Source organism: Oncorhynchus masou, chromosome 5 (assembly GCF_036934945.1).
Source record: "Oncorhynchus masou masou isolate Uvic2021 chromosome 5, UVic_Omas_1.1, whole genome shotgun sequence".
Classification (NCBI taxonomy): domain Eukaryota; kingdom Metazoa; phylum Chordata; class Actinopteri; order Salmoniformes; family Salmonidae; genus Oncorhynchus; species Oncorhynchus masou.
The window spans coordinates 26,740,094-26,765,021 of NC_088216.1; the positions used below are offsets into that span (position 1 = coordinate 26,740,094).

The 24,928-nt window shown below is 42.6% G+C and overlaps 2 protein-coding genes across 3 annotated transcripts; both read left to right on the forward strand.

Moving 5' to 3' along the window:
- The first annotated feature begins 140 nt into the window (after nucleotides 1-140).
- LOC135538689 (YLP motif-containing protein 1-like) lies at nucleotides 141-6,854 on the forward strand. The gene is made up of 4 exons (XM_064964592.1): nucleotides 141-365; nucleotides 3,352-5,823; nucleotides 5,987-6,061; nucleotides 6,291-6,854. The coding sequence occupies exons 1-3, from the start codon at nucleotides 303-305 to the stop codon at nucleotides 6,041-6,043; spliced, it is 2,592 nt and encodes an 863-aa protein (XP_064820664.1). The 5' UTR covers nucleotides 141-302; the 3' UTR covers nucleotides 6,044-6,061; nucleotides 6,291-6,854.
- On the forward strand, nucleotides 6,830-24,871 carry LOC135538673 (uncharacterized). Of its 2 annotated transcripts, XM_064964583.1 has the most exons (5): nucleotides 6,830-7,008; nucleotides 8,548-8,658; nucleotides 16,744-17,255; nucleotides 20,253-20,381; nucleotides 21,323-24,871. In XM_064964583.1, the coding sequence occupies exons 3-5, from the start codon at nucleotides 16,788-16,790 to the stop codon at nucleotides 23,840-23,842; spliced, it is 3,117 nt and encodes a 1,038-aa protein (XP_064820655.1). In that variant the 5' UTR covers nucleotides 6,830-7,008; nucleotides 8,548-8,658; nucleotides 16,744-16,787; the 3' UTR covers nucleotides 23,843-24,871. The 2 variants fall into 2 exon arrangements, with proteins under 2 accessions (XP_064820655.1, XP_064820647.1); XM_064964575.1 differs by lacking the exon at nucleotides 8,548-8,658 and having other exon boundaries at nucleotides 6,831-7,008.
- The last annotated feature ends 57 nt before the right edge of the window (nucleotides 24,872-24,928 follow it).

Consider the following 24,928-nt stretch of genomic DNA (forward strand, 5'->3'; position numbering starts at 1 on the left):
GGTTTATTTTCTTTGCCAGATTTTGGGCGGAGTAAAACCTCAAGTCTTGCCTCTTGCCTCTCGGAGTCCCCACATCTGTTTTTCAGTGGAAACGGAAATTAGGCTGAAAATACTGTATCCGTGAAAACCGGAAACATCTGCTTTCTCCCCACCCCACTGGAGAGGTATGACTGGGAAAGCTAACTAGCTGTGAAACCACAGCTTATAAACCTTTTTATTTCAACTAGAATACTACAATTTTGTTTTCAAGTCAAAGAGCTCAGTGGTAGGGTGATCAAATTGTTGAACCCTCAAAATCCAGAATGAGACGACACACAACATATGATGAAGACCTGCGAGATGCTACCAGGAGGAAAAGTGAGAAGGTAAATAATCATTTTTGTCAGTTCTTGCACATGCATTTCCAGAAGTATTGGCAATGTGACTATTTACATTTGGTGATTTAATTTATTTGCCGGTACCTTCCTGACTGGCATACTTATGTTTACATAGCCAGCCTGCTCTGAAAATGACATTAGCTAACGTTAGCTAATCTGACGTAAACTAGCTAGTTGCTAGGAAACTCTGATCTGCTTCTAAAATATGTGGACTGGATTTTTTTAATATATAATGTTTTTACAAGTTTAATTCAATGTAACGGGTATGACAACAAACTAAACTGTGTCTGACCTACCACATACATGCACATCCACATGCAAGCATTCCTTACTAATTCTCTCAATTACCAAACTTCAGGTTTTATTTGGAAGATGCATATATTGTACATTTTGCAAGTTAGGAAAATAGTGTGGTTTGCCAAGTGGATTATTCTGTTCCATGCGCTGGCAGTCGAAATACAGAACAGTGAACAGAGTGTAGGTATGAGTTTCCTCCATGTATTTCCGACACACAAAACTCAAGCACAGCTAACTCTCTCACTTACTATTTACTACATCTACTACTACAAACCCAAGGTTAGTATTATTTGGGTATGTGTGGGTGTCTAAGCTGTGTGTTAACTTATTGAACAGATAGTTTGGTACTTTTTCTTAACCCCCCCCCCCCAAAAAAAAACTGATGGCTGTCCATGGTGCTGAAATTGTGAGGGCATCAATAGCTTTGCTTTGGCTAGTGGATACATGTTTATTGGTCGGCCTATTTGGTAGTCATTTTCTCATAGTAAGCCTAACATTTCACAAAGCTATACATGTTGTCGCAATGCTGCCATTTTTTAGACTGTTGACTGGTGGCAATAATGTAAATAAAGTTGGAAATTCAAACATTATAGATGGTAAAATAATGTTTTTATGAAACAGCATACTAATCACCTACCAATGGATATTTAAATAATATACAACTGTCCTGTATAGGCTACCTGAACCTGCATGACATGAGCCGTCCTAGTGCTCTCTCCCAGCTTGGATAGAAAGTTGTTGTGAGTAAAACCAGTCTATTAATGCCAAATAATACATTCAGTCCACACTCAAAACACTAGTTTACTAGGGATTGTTTCATTATTCAGTCTACATTCTATAGCTACAAACCCCCGTTTAAGTATGTTATTTGATTAGGCGCCCCGTTAGCTGTTGTCAAGGCAGCAGCTACTCTTCCTGGGGAACACAGAAATAAAACATACCACCGGTGTAAAATAAACTGATGGCTGTCCATGGTGCTGAAATTGTGAGGGCATCTATAGCTTTGCTTTGGCTAATGGATAAATGTTTATTGGTAGGCCTATTTGGTAGTCATTTTCTCATGCTCAGCCTAACATTTCACAAAGCTATACATGTCGCAATGTTGCCATTTTTAGACTGCTGACTGGTGGCAATAATGTAATTACTTCTTCAGTAATTAAAGTTGGAAATTCAAACATTGCAGAGCGTAAAATAATGTTTTTACGCAACAGCATACTAATCACCTACCAATGGATTTTTTATAATATACAACTGTCCTGTATAGGCTACCTGAACCTGCATGACATGAGCCGTCCTAGTGCTCTCTCCTCGTTTGGATAGAAAGTTGTTGTGAGTAAAACCAGTCTATTAATGCCAAGTAATAGTCAGTCCACCCTCAAAACACTAGTTTACTAGGGATTGTTTCATTATTCAGTCTACATTCTATAGCTATGTACTGTATTTAGCTGCTTTTTATAAAAATGACACATCAAATAGCCAAACAATTTTTATCCCGAGTGGCGCAGTGGTCAACGGCACTGCATCTCAGTGCTAGAGGCGAAACAACAGACCCTGGTTTGATCCCGGGCTGTATCACAACCGGCAGTGATCGGGAGTCCCATAGGGTGGCGCACAATTGGCCCAGCGTTGTCCAGGTTAGGGGAGGGTTTGGCCGGGGTAGGCCATCATTGTAAATAAGATTTTGTTCTTAACTGACTTGCCTAGTTAAAATAAAAAAACTGGGGAAAAGTACTTGGCTTGAGGGTAAAATCAGCCACTATTTATTGTTGAACTCAGCGGGTTTTGACTGGCTAATAGCCTGCACAAATGGGCTGCAATATTCAAGGTATATGAAATCTAACTTGAGAGAGTCTCCTGAAGTCCTCATTTGTGTGTGTGTGCAAATCTTTTCACCGCGGCCTGTAGATCCAGGTTGCGGCCCCGACTGTTTTCTATACGGAGTATTGTCAACCCAGACAGTCTTTCATGAGACATGTGCATTATAGGCCTATGTCCATTTCGCTGCACAAAATGTAAACCTATTCTTGAATAATACATGCCAAGATATACCTGAGATAAGGGACTGTTCATATTTGCAACCACACAACTCAAACACCGGTTCACCAGTATGAACGAAATCGCAAACCGCTTTTTATTGTTCAAGCCTCAAGAACGGTTGTCCACTAAATATGGTCATCTGTGTTTGTATCTGCAAATGTATTGTCTGATGACCTGTCCCTAGAGCTTCCTATACGTTAATTTCTTTCCGTAACGTGTTGAAGCCGGCAATTAAGGAGAATGAGAGGCACAATTAAAGATGTTGCAGAACTGCTGTATTTGAAGCACAACTCACTTCTGACCAGTTTCCCGGATGTAGCTATGGCAATCAAGCTGTTTTTACAATCCTGTAACAGTCGCTTCTGGGAACAGATCGTTTTCTAAACTAAAATTCATAAAGAACTAACTTCAAAGTATCAAGTTCTCGGTCTGTTGCGGATGTTAGCCCTCCGTGTACATTTAAGGGCCAGACATGCTACTCTGTTCTGGGCCAACTGTACTTTGCCTATGTCTGTCTTAGCAGCACTTGACCATATAACTGGTATGAATCTTGTCAACCTTCATCAATTTTTAAGGTATAAAGCAAGCAGCTGTCTTAGTGGATGGTTATCCATTGATATTCTCTCATGTCTCCTGATAGGACCCTGAGGATAAACAACACAAATCCACCATTTACTCATTCAGGACACAGGAGCAGGACACAGGAGCCACAGGCTTCCAGCGCTTCCTCAATGTCCTCAACAAAGGGGTGGACATCAACAAGCTCTCAAAGATTGTCAACAACGTGAATGAGTTACCCCCTATGCAGGACGGCCAACCCAAGACTACCTACAGGAGTGAGTATAAGGGGGCCCCAGCTCAGAGCTCTCAGAATTGCTTGGGACCCCACAGTAGAGCTCTGCCACAGGATTATAGTCACTCACACATTCTTGGAGAAAGGAGGCTGGATCTCCCACATGGCCAACTCCAGAGCCTGCTGGAGTCCATCGGGCTTGACCTGGGGGTGGAGGAGTTGGGCCGACTCTCAGACCGGACCAAGGAGAGGCTGTACGGGATGAAGAGAGACCAGGAGAGGAGTCCCTTGACGTCAGACAGGCACTCTAGAACTAGAGACTGGGACAGAGAACGAGACGAGGACACAGAGAGGGACGGATCTAAGAGAAATGGAGAAATAGACCGAGAGAGAGACTGGGTCAGTTCTGAGCGAGACCGAGAGAGAGACGGGGACAAATCTGAGCGAGATAGGGACAGGCGCTCTAATACCAGGGACAGGCACTCTGGTTCCAGGGACAGGTGCTCTAGTACCAGGGACAGACACTCTGGTTCCAGACACAGCAACAGGGACAGGCGCTCTAGTACCAGGGACAGCGAGAGAGATAGGCACTCTGATACCAGGGACAGCGAGAGAGACAGGCACTCTGGTGCCAGGGGCAGGCACTCTAGTGCCAGGGACAGAGACGAGGACAGGCACTCTAGTGCCAGGGACAGAGACGAGGACAGGCGCTCTAGTGCCCGGGACAGAAACAGGGCCAGGCGCTCTAGTGCCAGGGACAGGCACTCTAGTACCAGGGACAGGCGCTCTAATACAAGGGACAGGAACAGGCGCTCTAGTACCACGGACAGGCTCTCTACTAACAGGGACAGAGACAGGGACAGGTGCTCTAGTAGCAGAGACAGGGACAGGCGCTCTAGTAACAGGGATAGAGACAGGGACAGGCGCTCTAGTAACAGGGACAGAGACAGGAACAGGCGCTGTAGTACCAGGGACTGTGACAGAGATGGCGACTGGGCCGAAGGAAGCGACAATGATTGGTATAGGGAGAAGTCCAAGGAAAGCTCTGCTGAGCTCAACACATACTCAAAGGACCCTATATATCCTTTTTCTCACCCTCCTAATGCATCTATGATGGCAACCTTCTCCACCACCCAGTTCTCTCTGTATACCAGCAGACCCTACGCTAATACCTACCCTCCAGGTTGGGGTTATCCCCCTGGCCTTATGCCCCCTGGCTTTATGCCCCCTGGTATTAGGCCCCCTGGTATTATGCCCCCTAGTATTATGCCCCCTAGTATTATGCCCCCTGGTATTAGGCCCCCTGGTATTAGGCCCCCTGGTATTATGCCCCCTAGTATTATGCCCCCTGGTATTATGCCCCCTAGTATTATGCCCCCTAGTATTATGCCCCCTTTTACCATGCCCCCTGGTACCAAGCCTCCCTTCCCATACCCCCCTGGGTATCCACCCTACCTCAGCGCCCCACCACATTACTCTAATAGCACAGCAGCCTCAAGCCAGACATACGCATACACGCAGGCTGCTAGAAACCTCCAGCTCTCATCTACTCAGCCTGCCAGTAACCACCAGTTAGCATATATCCCACTCCCATACAACCAGCCCTCTGGCACCCTCCAGCAGCTAAACACCAAGTCCACTGGCAACCTGCTCCAGCTCATGAACCTCCAACTCCCAAACAGCAGGCCCGCTAGCACCCGCCAGCTTACGTACATTCAGCCAGCTAGCAACCCCCAGGTCAAATCTATCCAGCCTGGTGGGACCCGGCAGCTTAAATACATTCAGCCCACTAGCAACCCCCAGGTCACATCTACCAAGCCCGCTAGCACCCGCCAGCTTACATACATCCAGCCTGCTAGCAATCCCCAGGTCACATCTACCCAGCCCAATAGTGAACTCAAGTTCACAAGCACGGCTGTACTGACGCCAGCACTGAAAGTGTTGACCCCAGGCCCCATCTCCTTGAACAAGGCCCAACAACTGAAGGAGCTGTCACCCCCCCGCTGTCTGCATTACGTTAAGACGGTGGTGCCCAAGGGCAGCAAACGCCGCATGAGGCGGTCAAGAGTCACGAGAAACAGGCAGGCGCTTGAAGAAAGGTGTAATAAATACAGGAAAGAGGTTCTGAGAAAGAGGAGAATATATCGAGATCTCCAAGGGAAGAGAGATGGACTGATTGCAAGAGCTGCAGCGAAAGTGGCCGCTCGGTTGGCTGCAAAGTATCCAAGGGCCCTCTCTGAAGCGGAGGCAGAGAGCGATGTTGAAGGGGAGAAAAAAGCAATGCCTGAAGAAGTGATTAAGGGGAAACTAAAGAAGAAGGTTTGTAATTACTTCTGGAAGTACATTATTACCATTGGTACAATAGACTGTGGCTTACTTCTATGCTGTTCTCACTTTGTCATTGTTGCTTGTGCCTTTTTACTAATGATATTATTCACCATTCAGTCATATTTTTGACATGCGAGTGTGTAACCTTTCTTAGCTTGAAGAGTTCAACCTGAAGATGAAGCGGAAATCAACGCAACAAACACCAACATAAACTCAAAGGCAGTTTGTTGTAAGTAAAAGCAGTAGAAATACTCTATTTATTTCACCAAAGAATCCGTATTCTGGCGTGTTTACTCCACTTTGGTGAAATTTGTAAAGTTGAGTTGTTTCTTAACTTAACGACCGTGGAATATTTGATTTGGGTCAGTTATGCAGTGATTCTCTTATCAAATCAAGAAAACATGACTGTTTTTCTATAATAGCGAGTCATTTGTCTCAACTCTTCCTCTTTTCTGCAGATCTTCACTTGGCATCATGAGCTCATCTCCCACTAGAATAGAACCTGCTGCTGACCCATCCAGACCCTATGGACATTAGTTGGCTTACATTGTTACCTATCATCCATTTATTGATTTGTAATGATGCTAACAAATGATTTGTTATCTTTGAGCCACATCCTTTAAGGCATATTGAAGAATCTTTTTCAGTGTATATTCAGATTGGATTTATATGTAGTAGCATGGGTACGGTCAGGGGCTTTTCTTGAAAACGGGATCTGACTTGCAAAAATGATTCCCTATATAGGCTTTTAGCTTTAATTAGGGCCTGGAGATTTTCCTAGACTGGTCATTTGGTCAGGAAAAACTCAACCCATTTCTGTGGTTCCTCTTTCACTGTGTATATATACAAATAAAGAGTTTATTTATTTATTTATTTTTCTCAAAAAGTAACTTCAAAATGGAAGTCATGCTGATGATCTAAACTATGTTCCACACTCCGTCCTGTTGGTGGCAGTATTGGAATTTGAATCATAAATCTTCAGAAGCAGGTACAGCAGAAAAACAAAATCTTCTTTGTCCTTGGCTAGCTAGATCGTTGCTTTTGTACTAGCTAATATAAGCATTTTTATGCAATTGCGTGGAACTTGTTCGACGCCTCAAAATCTAAAATGGCGAACATAATGAGATGGTACCCTCTTTAAGGCCTAAGACGAGCGCGGGTGAGGTTGCAGACGAGGTAAACAATAATTTTATAGCTACTGCTTGCACTTTATTTTTAAGAATATGGTAATGTGTTTGGTTATGATAAAAACAGTTATTGGGCTATATGCTTCTGTCACGCTCACAGCATGTTCTGAAAATGGCATAGCTACAAGCTAACGTTCGCTACCTAGTTTAGTAGAAGAGGTTCCGCTTCAGATTGATGCAGCTTTAGTATTCTGATCATATTTAGCATTTATGGCTAGCATTTGAAGCCAGCAATCGCGTTCCTCACACGCTAGGAACGCATTTCCTCGAGTTATAATGAGAAAGTGCCAGTCGGTCCCAAAACACAAGTTTAATGGAGACTTGTAGGAGGACTGCGTATGACGTCGCCCACTGTATGCGATTTCGTTAGTCGGATTGCATCCAGACTGAGAAGTCCGCATTGCATTCCTGACCACGTCCTGAAGTGGTCAGCAAGATCTGAACACAATCAGCACAAAGCCACTTCTGTGCGTCTAGACCATTCTTCTCTGTGATATCTTCATATTCTGATAGCCAGGGGCGCAACTTTGGTTTTAGAAGTGAGGGGGGACATAACCTGGAGGGGGGACTGGGGGTCCTCCCTCAATTTTTTGGGACATTAAACAAATTTCCTGCATTTGTACACAATCTAATATGACCCTTTTGGCATAATTTTGTGGTCACTTACTGTAAATAATAATATATGTTTCCAAACGCTTCTTTATGAGTGTGGATGCTACAATGATTATGGATAAACCTGAATGAATTGTGAATAATGATGAGTGAGAAAGTTATAGAGGCACACATCATACCCCTCCCAAAACATTTCTAGCCTCCCATGTTCTTGTAATGGTGAGAGGTTAGCATGTCTTGGGGGTATGATATTTGTGCGTCTAACTTTCTCTCTCATAATTATGCAGGATTCATTTAGAATGATCCGTAATCATGGTAGCATCCACATTAATGTAGAAGCTTTTAGAAACTAATTATATTCTTATTTACAATAAAAGTGACTCCAAATAGACAATACATAATTTACCATTAATTTCTATTGGGCACAAAATAATCTGAAATGCAACCAAAACAAACCGCAAAATGTATCCAACAAATTTGTAGACTCACAACCTTGATGTTGTCATTGCATGCTATGAATGTGGGGACCAAATACTTCACTTTTTACTACTTTAATACACATACAAGTGAATTTTGTCCCAATACTTTGGTCCCCTAAAATGGGGTACTATGTACAAAAAGTGCTGTAATTTCTAAACAGTCCACCTGATATGGATGAAAATAAACTCAAATTAATGCTGACAGTCTGCACTTCATAGTCATTGTTTGATTTAAAATCCAAACTTTGAGGATATAGCCAAAATAAGATAAAATGCTTCACTGTCCCAGTAATTACTGAGGGCACTGTAATTCATATCATAGGCCTAATAGTACTGTAGAGCTCTTTTTACTTGCACACAATATAGCTGGATCGCCCCAACCCATCACACCCCACTCAGCTTTAGGATCTTAGTGAAACATTTATTATTGGTTTCAGGTGTGTTAGGCCAAGGTCAGAATGACAACCAACAAAACGGCTGACCCCTGGGCCAGGACTGAGCAGCCCAGCAGCTAGGGATTGCCTAAATAGGTATCTCCCCTGACGTGGGTATGTTTTCATGCATACAGTATTCCATATAAGGCATCCAGACCTTATGAAAGTTGCACACTATAGCGTTAATCTTTACATTTCTGCCATCCTTTGTGATATTGTCGGAGGATAACCAACCTTCCAATTAATAGCAATTCATTTCTTAGCAACTATAAATGCTAGGTTACATAGTTTCTTCTGATATCAGTCTCCAGTATCAACATTTCCAAGCTAACAAAAACAGGGAGAAATGAGAATCTGTAGATATGCTGAGATAAAATAACATACTCTTTGCCAGAATTCAGCCAACCTTCACAAGAGCATAACATATAAGTTCACCTTACCGCACCACAGACTGGTCTTCCCTGGTTTCTTGATCCTGTTGAGACACCTGTCACAATCTGATCCTGCTAAAGTGAGGCATTACAAATAATTACCTTTGTGTACATTTATACATTATTATCCAAGAATAGAACCAATGGTTCAATAATTGAAATGAACATTATTCCCAGATCCTAGACTGTAGCTTTAAACTGCTGTCATGTAGTTACGCCAGATCAATAACGTTAAATTGCTATACTGACTCTAATAAACTCATATTCCACTGTCAAAACAAATGTCTAAATGTTGGTCTTCAATCGTTTGGCTGCAGGTTTCATCTAGAGTGATTGAGGCAAAAATAATAGCTGAAGTTAGTGAGCTAGCTAGCATCAGACAACTTTTGGCTAGCTCTAATGGTACATCAACTGGCAAAAACTAGCCAAGTTAATTTACTTCTGTTGAAACAGGACAAAACAAAGGCTACAAAACATTTCCATACACACAGCAGCTGTTAAATACTGCTACCTGACAGATACTGAGATGGCTATAGCTGAACTGGCTGTGGTAACTACTCGCTAACCACTGTAGCTAGTTAATTCACTTTAGACAGAACTTCAGTTGAGAGGGGATGAAACATTAGCTAATGTTACATGTCAGTTAGCTACACTACTAGCTCAGCACTGGGAATAAATTATTTTTTCCCGTTAATAAGTCAAACAGCAGTTACCTTGCATCAGTCAAATAAAGAGTAGACCGTTTCTGCTCTGCTTGCTTTTACAACTCAATGAAAAAGCACAACACACAGCTCCTGCCTCTGTTCATGTCTCCTGTGACGGTCCTATAAGCCAGCCTTTCAGAAGATTTTCCTTCACACAGCCTGTCCGCACACTCTGTGGTGTCTACCCGACTACCGAATGAGCCTACCCGACCTCTGAGGCGTCTGCATGGTCCTAAAGCACACTGATACTGTGTTTTGTATCACAGCGATGACAAAATTGGGGGGAGCAATGACAAAAATGCAATTCCAGAATGTCTCGCCGTCCCCCATGGAAATCGCACCCCTACTGATACTATAAGTCACATGTAAGTGTCAAGTGTAGACACGACCTGGTGTCTACACTTGATACTTACATGCAACTTCTGCTACGGTATCAGAATCAGAAATCGCATTGAAAAGACTGGTCTAGATGCACAAAAGTTGCTATGTTGTCTGATTGTGTTCAGATCTAGCCTGGTATGGCAATAGCCCTGCCCTCGATCGCATGGCGCCAAAGACGGTGACGCGGACAGTCCAGTACATCACTGAGGCCAAGCTCCCTGCCATCCAGGACATCTACACTATATATACAGTATATGTGCTTCCAACTTAGTGGTAACAGTATAGGGAAGGCCCTTTCCTGTTTCAGCATGACGATGCCCCCGTGCCCAAAGTGAGGTCCATACAGAAATGGTTTGTCGAGATTGGTGCGGAAGGACTTGACTGGCCTGCACAGAACCCTGACCTCAACCACATGGAACACCTTTGGGATGAATTGGAACGTCGACTACGAACCAAGCCTAATCGCCCAACATCAGTGCCCGACCTCACTAATGCTCTTGTGGCTGAATGGAAGGAAGTCCCCGCAGCAACATTCCAACATCTAGTGGAAAGATGTTTTCTATCTATTCCCGGGCATTATCAGCTCATTGTTATGGATGTATCCAAATGAATGTCAATAGAAAACAGCTACTTTGCTGTTATTCTGCCTGCAGAGGTCGTGACTGTGTTAGCCGCAAAAAAATGATAGGAATGTTGCCAGAGAGCATGGCAACAGAACATAAAGAACAAACGACTGGGTCGTGTCCAAAAGACAAAGTATGAATTTATTTATATAAATGAAAATATCAACATTTTTTTTCAACCTGTAAATATGTGCTTGTATTGTTTCTTTGGCAATTGTGGTATACGCTGGATAAACTGCTGCTATTCTGGCTGCAGAGGTAATGACTGTGTAGCTGTAGCAAGTTGGCTGGCTAGCTAGCAGCAAGCATGGAGTAAGAACGGAACATTAAGAACGAACGAGTGGGTCGCGCCTGTAAATATCAAACTAATCGAACGGCTGGGTCGCTTCTCTAGCAAACCAAAAGAAGAGAAAGTATGAATTTGCTTATGAAAATATCAGCGAAATATATGTATTTGTACCAGTAAATGTGTGCTTTCATATTGTGTTCTTTGGCAACTGTGGTATAAGCTGGATAAACGCCTCCGTTCTGTACATTACCTTGGAAAAAGGGACCACCTTGTCCCGCTGCATCGTCTGTTATTTCCAAAGTAATTTACAGAACATCGGCGTTTATCCCTTACATGTACCACGGCGAGGACAACATTTATTTTTACTCTTCTAATTACATTGTTAAACAGTTTATAATAGCAATAAGGCAGTTACCTTTTGGGTTTGTTGTATATGGCCAATATACCACGTCTAAGGGCTGTATCCAGGCACTCCGCATTGCATCGTGCATATAACAGCCCTTAGCTGCAGTACTGTGCATTTGGAAAGTATTCAGAACTCTTGACTTTTTCCACATTTTGTTACATTACAGCCTTACATGCTGACCACACCGCTCACGTGTGCGAGCTTTGCAAAATGAATGTACACATACATGTTATTCAATCATTGCACCCACACTGCTAGCGCGATTCAACGAGCGTCTGTGTGGCCAGACGCTAAAATAGAAATAGGTTCTATTTGTGACGCTCAATGCGTTGCAAAGTCCGGCCTCGCCCATCTCCTCATTGGTTTTTAGGAGCATATACCCACGTGCCATTTCCTCATTGGTTTTTAGGAGCATATACCCACGTGAGTGATTGAAAGATGAACTGATGTCCACACTCCAGTCGGTTGTAGTAATGCACAGTAAAGTTGGTTGCCAACCACCATATAAAGTCCGAAGAAGTAAAAAAAGAAGCTTGAGGAAGGAGGGGAGATGACGAGAAAGGGATTCAGTTTACCATTTTATCTGTGGATTAATTGACGGAGTAGAGGACCTTGTGCATTTCAGGTAAAATAACAACCCAATGTTTATATCCCAGGACAAATTAGCTAGCAACAGCAAGCTAGCTAGCTCAACTGCCATACATGTTTAATGGTTTTCAACTTATTAATATAATTAATATAATTGGTTCAGAGTTTGTTTTGATATTTCAACCTGCGTATCCTGATCGTGTCTGGTGTGGGGGTACAAAATCAACATGCGCACGATGGCGCATGCAGGCGCACGTGTGTGTCCGGTTTGGTCAGCATGTTATTCTAAAATTGTTAAATAAAATTTCCTCATCAATCTACACACAATACCCAATAATGACAAAGCAAAAACAGGTTTTTATAAATTTTTGCAAAAAAATAAATAAAATAAAAACATACCCTATTTACATAAGTATTCACACCCTTTGCTATGGGACTCGAAATCGAGCTCAGGTGCATCCTTTTTCCATTGATCATCCTTGAGATGTTTCTGCAACTTGATTGGAGTCCACTTGTAGTAAATTCAATTGATTGGTAAGGCACACATCTGTCTTTGTAAGGTCCCACAGACAGTGCATGTCAGAGCAAAATCAAGGCACAGATCTGGGGAAGGGTGCCAAAAAATGTCACTACGAAGGCCCTTCTCCACCTATTGCTAAGTTTGGCCGAGTGGCCAGCTCTAGGAAGAGTCTTGGTGCTCGGTGCTTCCAAACTTCTTTGAGAATGATGGAGGCTACTGTGTTCTATTCCTTCTGCCTCATGGCTTGGTTTTTGCTCTGACATGCACTGTCACTGTGGGACCTTATACAGACAGGTGTGTGCCTCTTCAAATCATGTTGAATCAATTCAATTTACCACAGGTTGTCTCCATTCAAGTTGTAGAAACACCTCAAGGTTGATCAATGGAAACAGGATGCACCTGAGCTCAATGTCGATTATTTATTTTTATATATTTTATACATTTGCAAAAGAAAATAAATGAAAAACCGGTTTTCACTTTGTCTTTATGGAATATTGTGTGTAGATTGATGAGGATTTTTTTTATTTAATCAATTTTAGAATAAGGCTGTAACGTAACAAAATGTGGAAAAAGTCAAGGGGTCTGAATACTTTCCAAATGCACTGTACGTATAAAGCTATGATGGTACAATTTTATAAATGCCAAAAGATAATTTGGTCGTTCGACATGGTGGGATCTTTTTATGTCAGTAAATGTATTTCGCAAGAAATGGCGGTGGAAACGCCATTGATCTAATGAATGATGATACTGTGTGTGGTCCTGCCACTATGACTTGGGAAACCATGCAGTTTAATAGACTACAGCTGAGTTATGAAGAACTTCACAGTGTGATGAAAGTGAATGTTAGTTCTGAGCAATTAGTGCTTTTTGAGGTAGGTTTCGGATTAATTAGTAAAAAATGACTGTTTTCGATTTAGGTTTTGATGATTTTTAAAATAAATTCACTATGCATTATGTGGGTTGAATGCTCTAACATAGAATAAAACAACTAATTAATCGTAGTGACTGCCAATTACTGCTTATCAGTTATTAACCAACATTTATTCATATTACTTTAATAAAATATTTCAGTTGTGTATATTACATTTGTTTTATTTGATGACTATTATTTCATTCCAAGTCATCTCATCTCTATAGAGCTGCTGCCTTTGCTGTTTGACAAAATCACTATTTTGTAGTTCAAAGTAAATAAGGCATGACTGCTGAATACCAACTATCAATCATTTAAATCATGTATTTTCAGTTAGAGATATAGTGCAAAGCAATAGCTGCTCTATATCCGCTTGCGATGGCGCATTCTTCTGCCTCTTCTGTAAAAGAAACACACACCGGACAAGTAGATGCACAATGAATTGTGGTCATTGTAGTTAATTGCCATGTTTTATGCGATAAACTATGATGAATATTGGCCCTGTTGGAAACTAAAACTCCCTACCACATTGCACAGTTCAGACTGGATCTGATTTATCTCTAGAGAAACTGCTATGTGTTCATTGAGCTCACAGAAAAAAATCGGAATAAAATGGAATTCAAATAATTGAACCGACATTGGTCAATTAGTTGTTGTTTAAAAAACAAAATATTGTAGTTTAAAAACAGAAAACAACAGACATTTAATTGCTCAGCACTAGTGCATGGTGATCTTGATGCTCCTTTCCAATAAATATTGAAGGTCTTATTAATTTAAATATATATATATATATATATTTTAACTTTTATTTAACCAGGTAGGCTAGTTGAGAACAAGTTCTCATTTACAACTGCAACCGTGCCAAGATAAAGCAAAGCAGTTCGACACATACAACACAGAGTTACACATGGAATAAACAAACATACAGTAGAAAAAAGTCTATATACAGTGAGTGCAAATGAGGTAAGATAAGGGAGGTAAGGCAATAAATAGACCATGGTGGCGAAGTAATTTTAATATAGTAATTAAACACTTGAGTGATAGATGTGCAGAAGATGAATGTGCAAGTAGAGATACTGGGGTGCAAAAGAGCAAGATGAATAAATAAATACAGTATGGTGATGAGGTAGTTGGATGGGCTATTTACAGATGGGCTATGTACAGGTGCAGTGATCTGTGAGCTGCACTGACAGCTGATGCTTAAAGTTGGGGAGTGAGATATGAGCCTCTGGCTTCAGTGATTTTTGTAGTTCGTTCCAGTCATTGGCAGCAGAGAACTGGAAGGAAAGGCGGCCAAAGGAGGAATTGGCTTTGGGGGTGACCAGTGAAATATACCTGCTGGAGCGCGTGCTACGGATGGGTGCTGCTATGGTGACCAGTGAGCTGAGATGAGGCGGGCTTTACCTAGTAAAGACTTGTAGATAACCTAAAGCCAATGGGTTTGGCGACGAGTATGAAGTGCGGGTCAGCCAACGAGAGCGTACAGGTCGCAGTGGTGGGTAGTATATGGGGCTTTGGTGACAAAACGGATGGCACTGTGATAGACTGCATCCAATTTGTTGAATAGAGTGTTGGAGGCTATTTTGTAAATGACAACGCCAAAGTCGAGGAATGGTAGGTTGGTCAGTTTTACGAGGATATGTTTGGCAGCATGAGTGAAGGATGCTTTGTTGTGAAATAGGAAGCCGATTCTAGATTTAATTTTGGATTGGAGATGCTTAATGTGAGTCTGGAAGGAGAGTTTACAGTCTAATTAGACACCTAGTTATTTGTAGTTGTCCACATATTCTAAGTCAGAACGTCCAGAGTAGTGATGCTGGATGGGCGGGCAGGTGCGGGCAGCGATCAGTTGTAGAGCATGCATTTAGTTTTACTTGCATTTAAGTGCAGTTGGAGGCCGCGGAAGGAGAGTTGTATGGCAATGAAGCTTGTCTGGAGGTTTGTTAACACAGTGTCCAAAGAAGGGCCAGAGGTATACAGAATTGTGTCGTCTGCGTAGAGATGGATCAGAGAATCACAGGCAGCAAGAGCGACATCATTGATGTATACAGAGAAGAAAGTCTGCCCAAGAATTGAACCCTGTGGCACCCCCATAGAGACTGCCAGAGGTACGGACAACAGGCCCTCCGATTTGACACATTGAACTCTATCAGAGAAGTAGTTGGTGAACCAGCCGAGGCAGTCATTTGAGAAACCAAGGCTGTTGAGTCTGCGGTGATTGACAGAGTCGAAAGCCTTGGCCAGGTCGATGAATACGGCTGCACAGTATTGTCTCTTATCGATGGTAGTTATGATATCATTTTGGACCTTGAGCGTGGCTGAGGTGCACCCATGACCAGCTCTGAAACCAGATTGCATAGTGGAGAAGGTGTGGTGGGATTCAAAATGGTTGGTGATCTGTTCGTTAACTTGTCTTTCGAAGACCTTAGAAAGGCAGGGTAGGATAGATATAGGTCTGTAGCAGTTTGGGTCTAGAGTGTCACCCCCTTTGAAGACTAGTTTACCAGCACAACCTACCTGCACTGTATCTGCAAGCTGTTAGCTGGAGCACATGTGCCAATACTAGCGTAAGCACATTTGCTATTTTACACAACAATTTTGTGCTAAAACGATCTGTAGAGTTGAAAATGCGATAGAATTCAGTTCATGAAAACTTAGCGAAAAGGTACTTTTTGTTGCACACACTGATTTCTATCACACCACTGGTGGAAAACACCACTGGTTGGAAAATGCGCATATTTTCTTTATCCAGATTCTAGAATATTCGCATAAATCTGTCCGAATGGATGGAAACCTAGCTAGTGACTGCCATTATTGAAGTTGTTTGTGGTGATGTCAAAATTAGGGTTGTACAAAACAGTCATCAGCGATTGGATAATTTCTAACCAGAGTATCAACGCCAATAACGAATTTTAAAAACCCAACTGATCGGTTTCTGGGACCAATCGGAACGGTTAGAATGAGATTGCGTTCTAGAAATTGTCGAGGAGGTACTCAGATCCAGACGGTTGTCACTAGTTACCACAACCACAAAGTCATAAACCCTGCCTATTTCTGAAATGTCTTTAAACCAAACCCTAACCACACCGATAATCTCATTCCTAACCTTTAAATTGTTTTCTTGAATCTTTACGATATAGCCAATTTTGACTTTGTGGCTGTGGTAACTAGTGACAACCAATCCAGACTCATTGCAGATAAATGCATTCACATCCTTGGGCATATAAAAGCATTTGGCCGGAGCAAGGAGTCTGGGTAGCCAGGCAACCTAGCACGACAGTACACAACAACATGTAGCTTACATTAAGCTCACCAATGTCTTCTTACATTTTTATTTTATGCTGCAGTGAACCTGAAGAGTCATCCCAGCTCAGACACGCTGGAAGATAACATGCCAAATGGAACCAGAGAGTTACAGTCTGGTACTTCCTCTGCTATGAGCTACATTATGGATCCATCTGCCAGAGACTGGAGCAAAGGCTCATTGAGGGGTAGCAGTGCTCCCTTCTCCCCAGACACAGATGGGGACGTTGATGGAGACCCTGTGCAGCCCAGTGTGGACCTGGAACTCGCTCGTAAGAAGAAGGAGCTGGAGGTCATAGAGGAGAAAATAGCTCACAAGAAAGCTGTTCTTGCTACACGACAGCTTAAACACGGAGCTAAGGACATGCCTAAAAAACAGACTGCATCCACAACAGTGAAGGGCATCGCTAAACAGACCAAGATAAACAATACAATATTCAAAACATACAACCAGGTCACTGACAAGTCGTCACGCGAATGCCTACCTCTTAAGCGGAGGGTGCTGGACATTCTACGTAAGTTCAGGAGAACACCGGTACGTCACCTACTTCGTAAGGTATGTACCTAATTAGTTCTGTATTTATTAATCAGGGTTGGGGTCAATTCTGAATTTAGTTGCTAATTGCTCTTTCTTTTCCATAAAATGTTGGGATTTGAATTGAATGGGCCACACACCACAGGAAGCAGAATTTAATTTGAATTAAAGGGATAGTTTTGGTCTAATTCCCCTTACTTTGAGTTGTCTGTAGAATTGAATTCAATGAAATTCAAATAGATAATTTATTCCATACATCGTTATGTTCATGTTGACATCATGTATGGTGACCAATACTGTTTGACATGTTGTAGCCCTACAAGCTCGCCGTCATGTATACAGTTAATAACGTGTAAGTACATTTATTTAACGTTCCGTCTTGGGGCATTCGGTCTTCGGCATTCAAGTTAAGCCACACTGAAATAACTACCTGTTTTAGCAGCACGTGTCTGATGTTGAAGATATATCCATAGTCGGAAGACCGTTCTTATTAAATCGGCATCCCACATTACCTGTGCACAAGAAAGTATTAAAATCAAACATGTACACTACAATTCAAAAGTTTCGGGTCACTTAGAAATGTCCTTGTTTTTGAAAGAAAAACACTTTTTTTTATCCATTTAAAATAACATCAAATTGATCAGAAATACAGTGTAGACATTGTTAATGTTGTAAATGACTATTGTAGCTGGAAACGGCTGATTATTAATGGAATATCTACATAGGCGTACTGAGGCCCATTATCAGCAACCATCACTCCTGTGTTCCAATGGCACGTTGTGTTAGCTAATCCAAGTTTTATAATTTTTAAAGGCTAATTGATCATTAGAAAACCTTTTTGAAAACCCAGCGCAAACTGGCTCTATGCAGAATAGAAAGAGGAGTGGGAGGCCCCGGTGCACAACTGGGCAAGAGGACAAGTACATTAGAGTGTCTAGTTTGAGAAACAGACGCCTCAAGTCTTCAACTGGCAGCTTCATTAAATAGTACCCGCAACACATCAGTCTCAACGTCAACAGTGAAGAGGCGATTCTGGGATGCTGGCCAGTATGTCCAACTGGCCTCACAACCACAGACAACGTGTATGGCGTTGTGTGGGCTAGCGGTTTGCTGATGTCAACGTTGTGAACAGAGTGCTCCATGGTGGCGGTGGGGTTATGGTATGGGCAGGCATAAGCTACGGACAATTAACCCAATTGCATTTTATTGATGACAATTTGAATGCACAGAGATACCGTGACGAGATCCTGAGGTCCATTGTCGTGCCATTCATCCACCGCCATCACCTCTTGCTTCAGCATTAAAATGTACGGCCCATGTCGCAAGGATCTGTACACAATTCCTGGAAGCTGAAAATGTCCTAGTTTTTCCATGGCCTGCATACTCAGACATGTCACCCATTGAGCATGTTTGGGATGCTCTGGATCAATGTGTAAGACAGCGTGTTCCATTTCCCGCCAATATCCAGGAACTTCACACAGCCATTGTTGACAAGTGGGACAATATTTCACAGGCCACAATCAACACCCTGATCAACTCTATGCAAAGGAGATTGGCCAGGCAAGGTGACTGGAAACATGACCGAATACAAACAGTGCAGCTATTCCCTCTGCAAGGCAATCAAACAAGCTAAGCGTCAGTATAGAGACAAAGTAGAATCTCAATTCAACGGCTCAGACACGAGGTATGTGGCAGGGTCTACAGTCAATCACGGATTACAAAAAGAAAACCACAAGTGTAAGACAGTAGTTTTGGAATTGTTAGTTAGATTACTTGTTGGTTATTACTGCATTGTCGGAACTAGAAGCACAAGCATTTCGCTACACTCGCATTAACATCTGCTAACCATGTGTATGTGACAAATAACATTTGATTTGATTTGAGATGTGTTGAACTGCATGAAGCAAATGGTGGTCACACCAGATACTGACTGGTTATCTGATTTATGCCCCTTTTTTAAAGGGATCTGTGACCAACCGATGCATATCTGTATTCCCAGTCATGTGAAATTCATAGATAAGGGTATAATGAATTTATTTCAATTGACTGACTTCCTTATATGAACTGTTACTCTGTAAAATCCTTTAAATTGTTGCATGTTGTTTATATTTTTGTTCAGTATAATTCACAATTCACTTTACATGTTATTAAATGTAATTAGAAAAACATACATGTCTCAGAATTCATTAGATCAAACACTCCATGACAAAAATACAAACAAAATACTGTTTGGCATTGAGTTATAATCAAACTAGCATTTTAAAATGGTATCTGTTTTCTTTAGCTAGAGGTGGCAAATAATTTTGGCAAAGTATTTGTCAATGGATTGTCAATCATTTGTCAATGATTGACATATATTCATGTCTCAGTTGAATTTCTTTGATTTGAATTCAATTCTACTTCCTTTATTTCAAATTCTGCTTCCTGTGGGGTGTGACCAATTCAAATTTCAATGAATGTCTTAAATATAATTTTTATTCCGAATTAACCCTGTTATGAATAGATATTTCCTGCTAGATCAAAAAGAAGTTGATGCTTAATAGTAAATAATTACAAAAAAGCATTTGTGAAAAAAACTTCCAGAATGAATCAAGGCGTGTAGTGGAAAAAAGTAAAATGCCTTTATTGTTTATGGCTTTATGCGTAGCAAGAATAAAATAACAAACGAACACTCAGGATGACTACCAGATCTTTCTTTGTGTTTGGATTCTGATGTTTCTACTACATGGACTTAATAGTTAATGTAAGAACCAGGTTTTTCTACTGCTCACTGATCACAATCCAAGGGGCAACTTCCTTACACATGCTAAAATGGTCCTTTTAGTATGTGGTCCTTTGTAGATCAGTAGGTAGAGCGTGGCGCTTGTAACGCCAGGGTACTAGGTTCGATTCCTGGGACCACGCATATGTAAAATGTAGGCACGCATGACTGTAAATCGCTTTTGGATTAAACGTCCGCTAAATGGCATATGTTATATTAAAATATTCTCTCTTTCCCTCCGGGATACTCCTGCCAAGACGAAGAAACAAAACAAGATGCGAGCATTGGAGCTGATGATTAGCGCTCCCCTAGAAAATGAAGAGGCCCATCCTCTGAGACTGAGAGTGAAGGTTTTAATGAACCAGCGACGCTCTCCCAACAATGAGGTATGTAGCCATCGCAAAAGTATCATAAGAAGCAGGTCAAGAAAACCATGGACCCCGATTAATACAATCGATTTCTGCGATTGACACCCATCCCACATACGATCGATATGAAGTGTCTACCTACTTGTACGCATCATAATCTTTTTTGTGTTCTTATAGGCCTACAGTGCTGTCTAGAATGTCATGGCTATATTAGTGTCCGTCAACCACCTGCGTGGAAATGTTCTTATCCTTTCAGATGCATCAATTGCTACCTATCATGCTAACAGTCGTTGAGATGGACTTGTAAGCATAGCTAGTCAGATAACAGCCAATCATTGCTGAATGAGTAATTATGAGTAAAATGCAGTTGACAGAATGCAACCAAATACAGTGCCCTCTGTAATTATTGGGACAGTGAAGCATTTTATTTTACTTTGTCTACTCCACAGGTTTGGATTTAAAAACAAACAATTCATGGTAAATAATGTGTTGTGTCATTTTGGAGTCACTTTTATTGTAAACAAGAATAGAATAAGTTTCTAAACACTTCTCCATTAATGTGGATCCTACCATGATTACAGATAATCCTCAATGAATCGTGAATAATTCTGAGTGAAAAAGTTAGATACACAAATATCATACCCACAAGACTAACCTCCTGTTATTGTAATGGTGAGAGGTTAGCATGTCTTGGGGGTATGATATATTTGTGCGTCTGTAACTTTCTCACTCATCATTATTCACGATTCATTCAGGATTATCCGTAATCATGGTAGGAGCCACATTAATGCCGGAGTATTTAGAAACATTTTCTATTCTTATTTTCAATAAAAGTGACTCCAAAATGTAAATGAAGTTTGATGGGCCGTCTTGATGATGCAAGCAGATCATACACTTTTTGTTTGTTTATAGCTGAAGTGGATAGATATTCATTGATATTTTCTCATGTCTCCTATTAGGTGGTTCCTGATGATAAACAACATAATCCAACCATTCAGAGGCCAGTTCACTCACTCAGGACACAGGAGAAAGACATAGCAGCCACAGGCTTCCAGCGCTTCCTCAATGTCCTCAATGAAGGTGTGGACCTCAACAAGCTCTCAAAGATCGTCAACGACGAAAATGAGCTACTCATTGTGGGCGAGGAGCTACCGCAAGTTTGGCCGACTCTGCCCGAGGGTCATGTTGACTCCAGCAGTAGATCCAAGTCTTCTCCAGTTGAGGAGAACAAGGTGAGGCTTGAGGATGAGCAGCGGTACGAGCAGATGCAGACCCTGCTGGAGATCGTTGGGCTGGACTTGGGGGTTGAGGAGTTGGGTCGGCTGACAGACAGGACCAATGACAGGCTGTATGGAAAGATGGGAGACTTGAAAAGGAAGGAGTTAGAGAATGAGAATGGAAAAGAGAAAAAGGAGAGCGAGCCCTCATTTAAACATCTTAGTACTTCCTCATTACCATCAGACAGCGCCAGCCCCCTTCTAAACCAGCACTCAAACATGACCGTTGAATACAGCAGCTCTAGTAACAGGGAATGGGACATAGAGAGGGACAGATCTGAGAGGGACTGGCATCGACACTCTGGTACCAGAGACAAGGACAGAGAGAGGGAGGAGGATATAGTCAGAGAAATGGAGAGATCTGAGAGAGATGGGCACAGAGAGGACAGACCCAGAGAAGGGGACAGTCCTACGAGAGAGAGATACAGGCAAAGAGGCTCTAGTACCAGAGACAAGGACAGAGTCAGAGAAAGGGACAGATCTGAGAGAAACCGAAAGGGAGACGGGCACAGACACTCTAGTACCAGAGAGAGAGACAAGGACACACCGGTAGTCAGAGAAACAAACAGATCAGAAAGGAACAGAGATAAAGACGTGGACAGAGACCCAGAGAAGGACTGGGATGGAGGCCGAGAGAGATCCCGGGACAGATCTAGGAGAGATGGGGGCAGATACAGATCTGAGAGAGACTGGGACAGAGACCCAGAGAAAGGCAGGGACGGAGGCCGAGAGAAAGACCGGGACAGTGTGAGAGACCGGGACAAATACAGATCTGAGAGAGACAGAAACCAAGCGATAGACAAGGATAATGAAAGGTGGCTGCAAAGGACCAAAGACGGAGACAAACGTTCTAGGACCAGTGACTGGGACAGCGAGAGCGACTGGAACAGCCACTGTAGTACTAGAGACTGGGACAGAGAGAGATCTGAGAGGGATAGGTATGGGGATGAGTCCAGGGAAAGCTCCATTGAGCTCTACTCATACTCCATGGACCCTATATTCCCTGTTTCTCATCCCCATTCATCTATGATGGCTACCTACTCTCCCACCCAGTACTCTCAGTTTATGACGTACCACAGCAGCCCCTACACCATGGCCTTCCCTCCGGGGTGGGGTTATCCCCCTGGCACCATGCCCCCTGGCACCATGCCCCCTGGCACCATGCCCCCTGGCACCATGCCCCCTGGTATTATGCCCCCTGGTATTATGCCCCCTGGTATTATGCCCCCTGGTATTATGCCCCCTGGTAACATGCCGCCTGGTAACATGCTTCCTGGTGTTATGCTCCCTGTTACCATGCCACCTGGAATCATGCCAGCTGGTGCCATGCTGCCTATTAACAAGCCCCGCCTACCTAACCCCCCTGGGTATCCACCCTACACCAACTTCCCCCCATATTACTCTAATGGTACCACAGCCTTAAAACAGACATACACCAAGCCTGCTAGCAACCTCCAGCTCTCATCTACCCAGCCTGCTAGCAACCTCCAGCTCTCATCTACCAAGCCTGCTAGCAACCTACAGCTCTCATCTCCCCAGCCTGCAAGCAACCTCCAGCTCTCATTTACCCAGCCTGCTAGCAACCTCCAGCTCTCATTTACCCAGCCTGCTAGCAACCTCCAGCTCTCATCTACCCAGCCTGCTAGCAACCTCCAGCTCACATCTACCCAGCCTGCTAGCAACCTCCAGCTCTCATCTACCCAGCCTGCTAGCAACCTCCAGCTCACATCTACCCAGCCTGCTAGCAACCTCCAGCTCTCATCTACCCAGCCTGCTAGCAACCTCCAGCTCACATCTACCCAGCCTGCTAGCAACCTCCAGCTCTCATCTACCCAGCCTGCTAGCAACCTCCAGCTCACATCTACCCAGCCTGCCAGCACCTCAGCAGTCTTGCCCCTCCTACGTAACCCCCCCTATAGTCACGAGAAACTAGCCCCCTGGTATAAAGAAAATAACAAAGCTCTGAAGCGAGTTTGCCGACAAATGGAACGGAAATGGCGCTCCACCAATTTGGAAGTCTTCAGACTAGCTTGGATGGACAGTAAACGCCAATATCGAAAAGTCCTCAATGCCGCTCGATTAGCCTACTTTTCCAAACAGATTGAGGAGAATAAAAACAATCCAAAATGTATTTTTGATACTATTGACAAGCTAACTAAAAAGCAGCATTCTCCAAGTGAGGATGGCCTTCACTTCACCTAACCAGTTACATCCTGCCTGGTTGGACCTGTCTGGGGGTATCTTCGGACTGGGCCACATTGTCTAAGCACTTGGTTCTGTCTAAGCCCTTTGTGACATTTACTGATGAAAAAGGGCTTTCTAAATAAATTCATTTGATTGGTTGGTCTTAACTCAGAGATACACATACACCCAGCCCTCTTGCAACTGCAAGGAAAAGAGACAGAAGCATGCAGAAGTCGTAGCGAAAGTGAAAAGAATAAACATGGAAGAGACAGAAATATGCAGAAGATGTAGTGAAAGTATCCTGTCAGATGGTGACAAAGAAGTCCCCCTCTGAACCAGGGTGAATGAAGAAAGCAAAGGGGTAAACAATATATTCTTCACAGGTATTTTCATGAAGAGTTATCACAATCATCAAAGGAAGCGTATGTGTAAGAGGAAACGGCTTTTGAAGAGGCGGAATGAGGCTCACCAGCACAAAACAAGTGATTGCTTGCAGAAGCAGCAGGGAAAGTAGCTCCTCGGGTGGCTGTAAAGGATTTCCCCTTTGGAGAGGAGCCCAAGATCCAGAAGGAGTAACAATGATCGATGGGGAGAAACTACATGCTGACACTGTAGAAGAAGTGGTCCCTAAGAAGCTATATTTGTAATGACACTAGCAAAGGATTTGTTATAGTTTAACCTCATCCTTCAAAGCTTAATGTTGAAGCTATTTCCAGTGTAATGTTTTGTATTGTATGTGGTATGGGTAGGGCCAGTGGTCTTTCTTTACTATTATATCTGCTCAGCAAACGCATTTTCTCTCCCGTTATAAACCAAATCATAAGGGCGTGGAGTTTACTTGATCTGGTCATGTGGTTAGGAAAGACCCCTGGCCCTGGGCATAGTACATGTGTGTCAATGCAATGAAAAGACCATTGATGACATGCTTGCAAGTTCTCATGCCTGATAGCAAGAAAACTGCCCGTGTTTCATTCCCCCACTTCAGTCTATAGATCATCTTCTACTTTGTATATATTTAATTGAATAAAAGATTGTCGAATATTGTAAGTGTGGAGTATGTCAAAGTTATTTAACCAAGGCATTAAGCTTCACATTTCTTTTCAG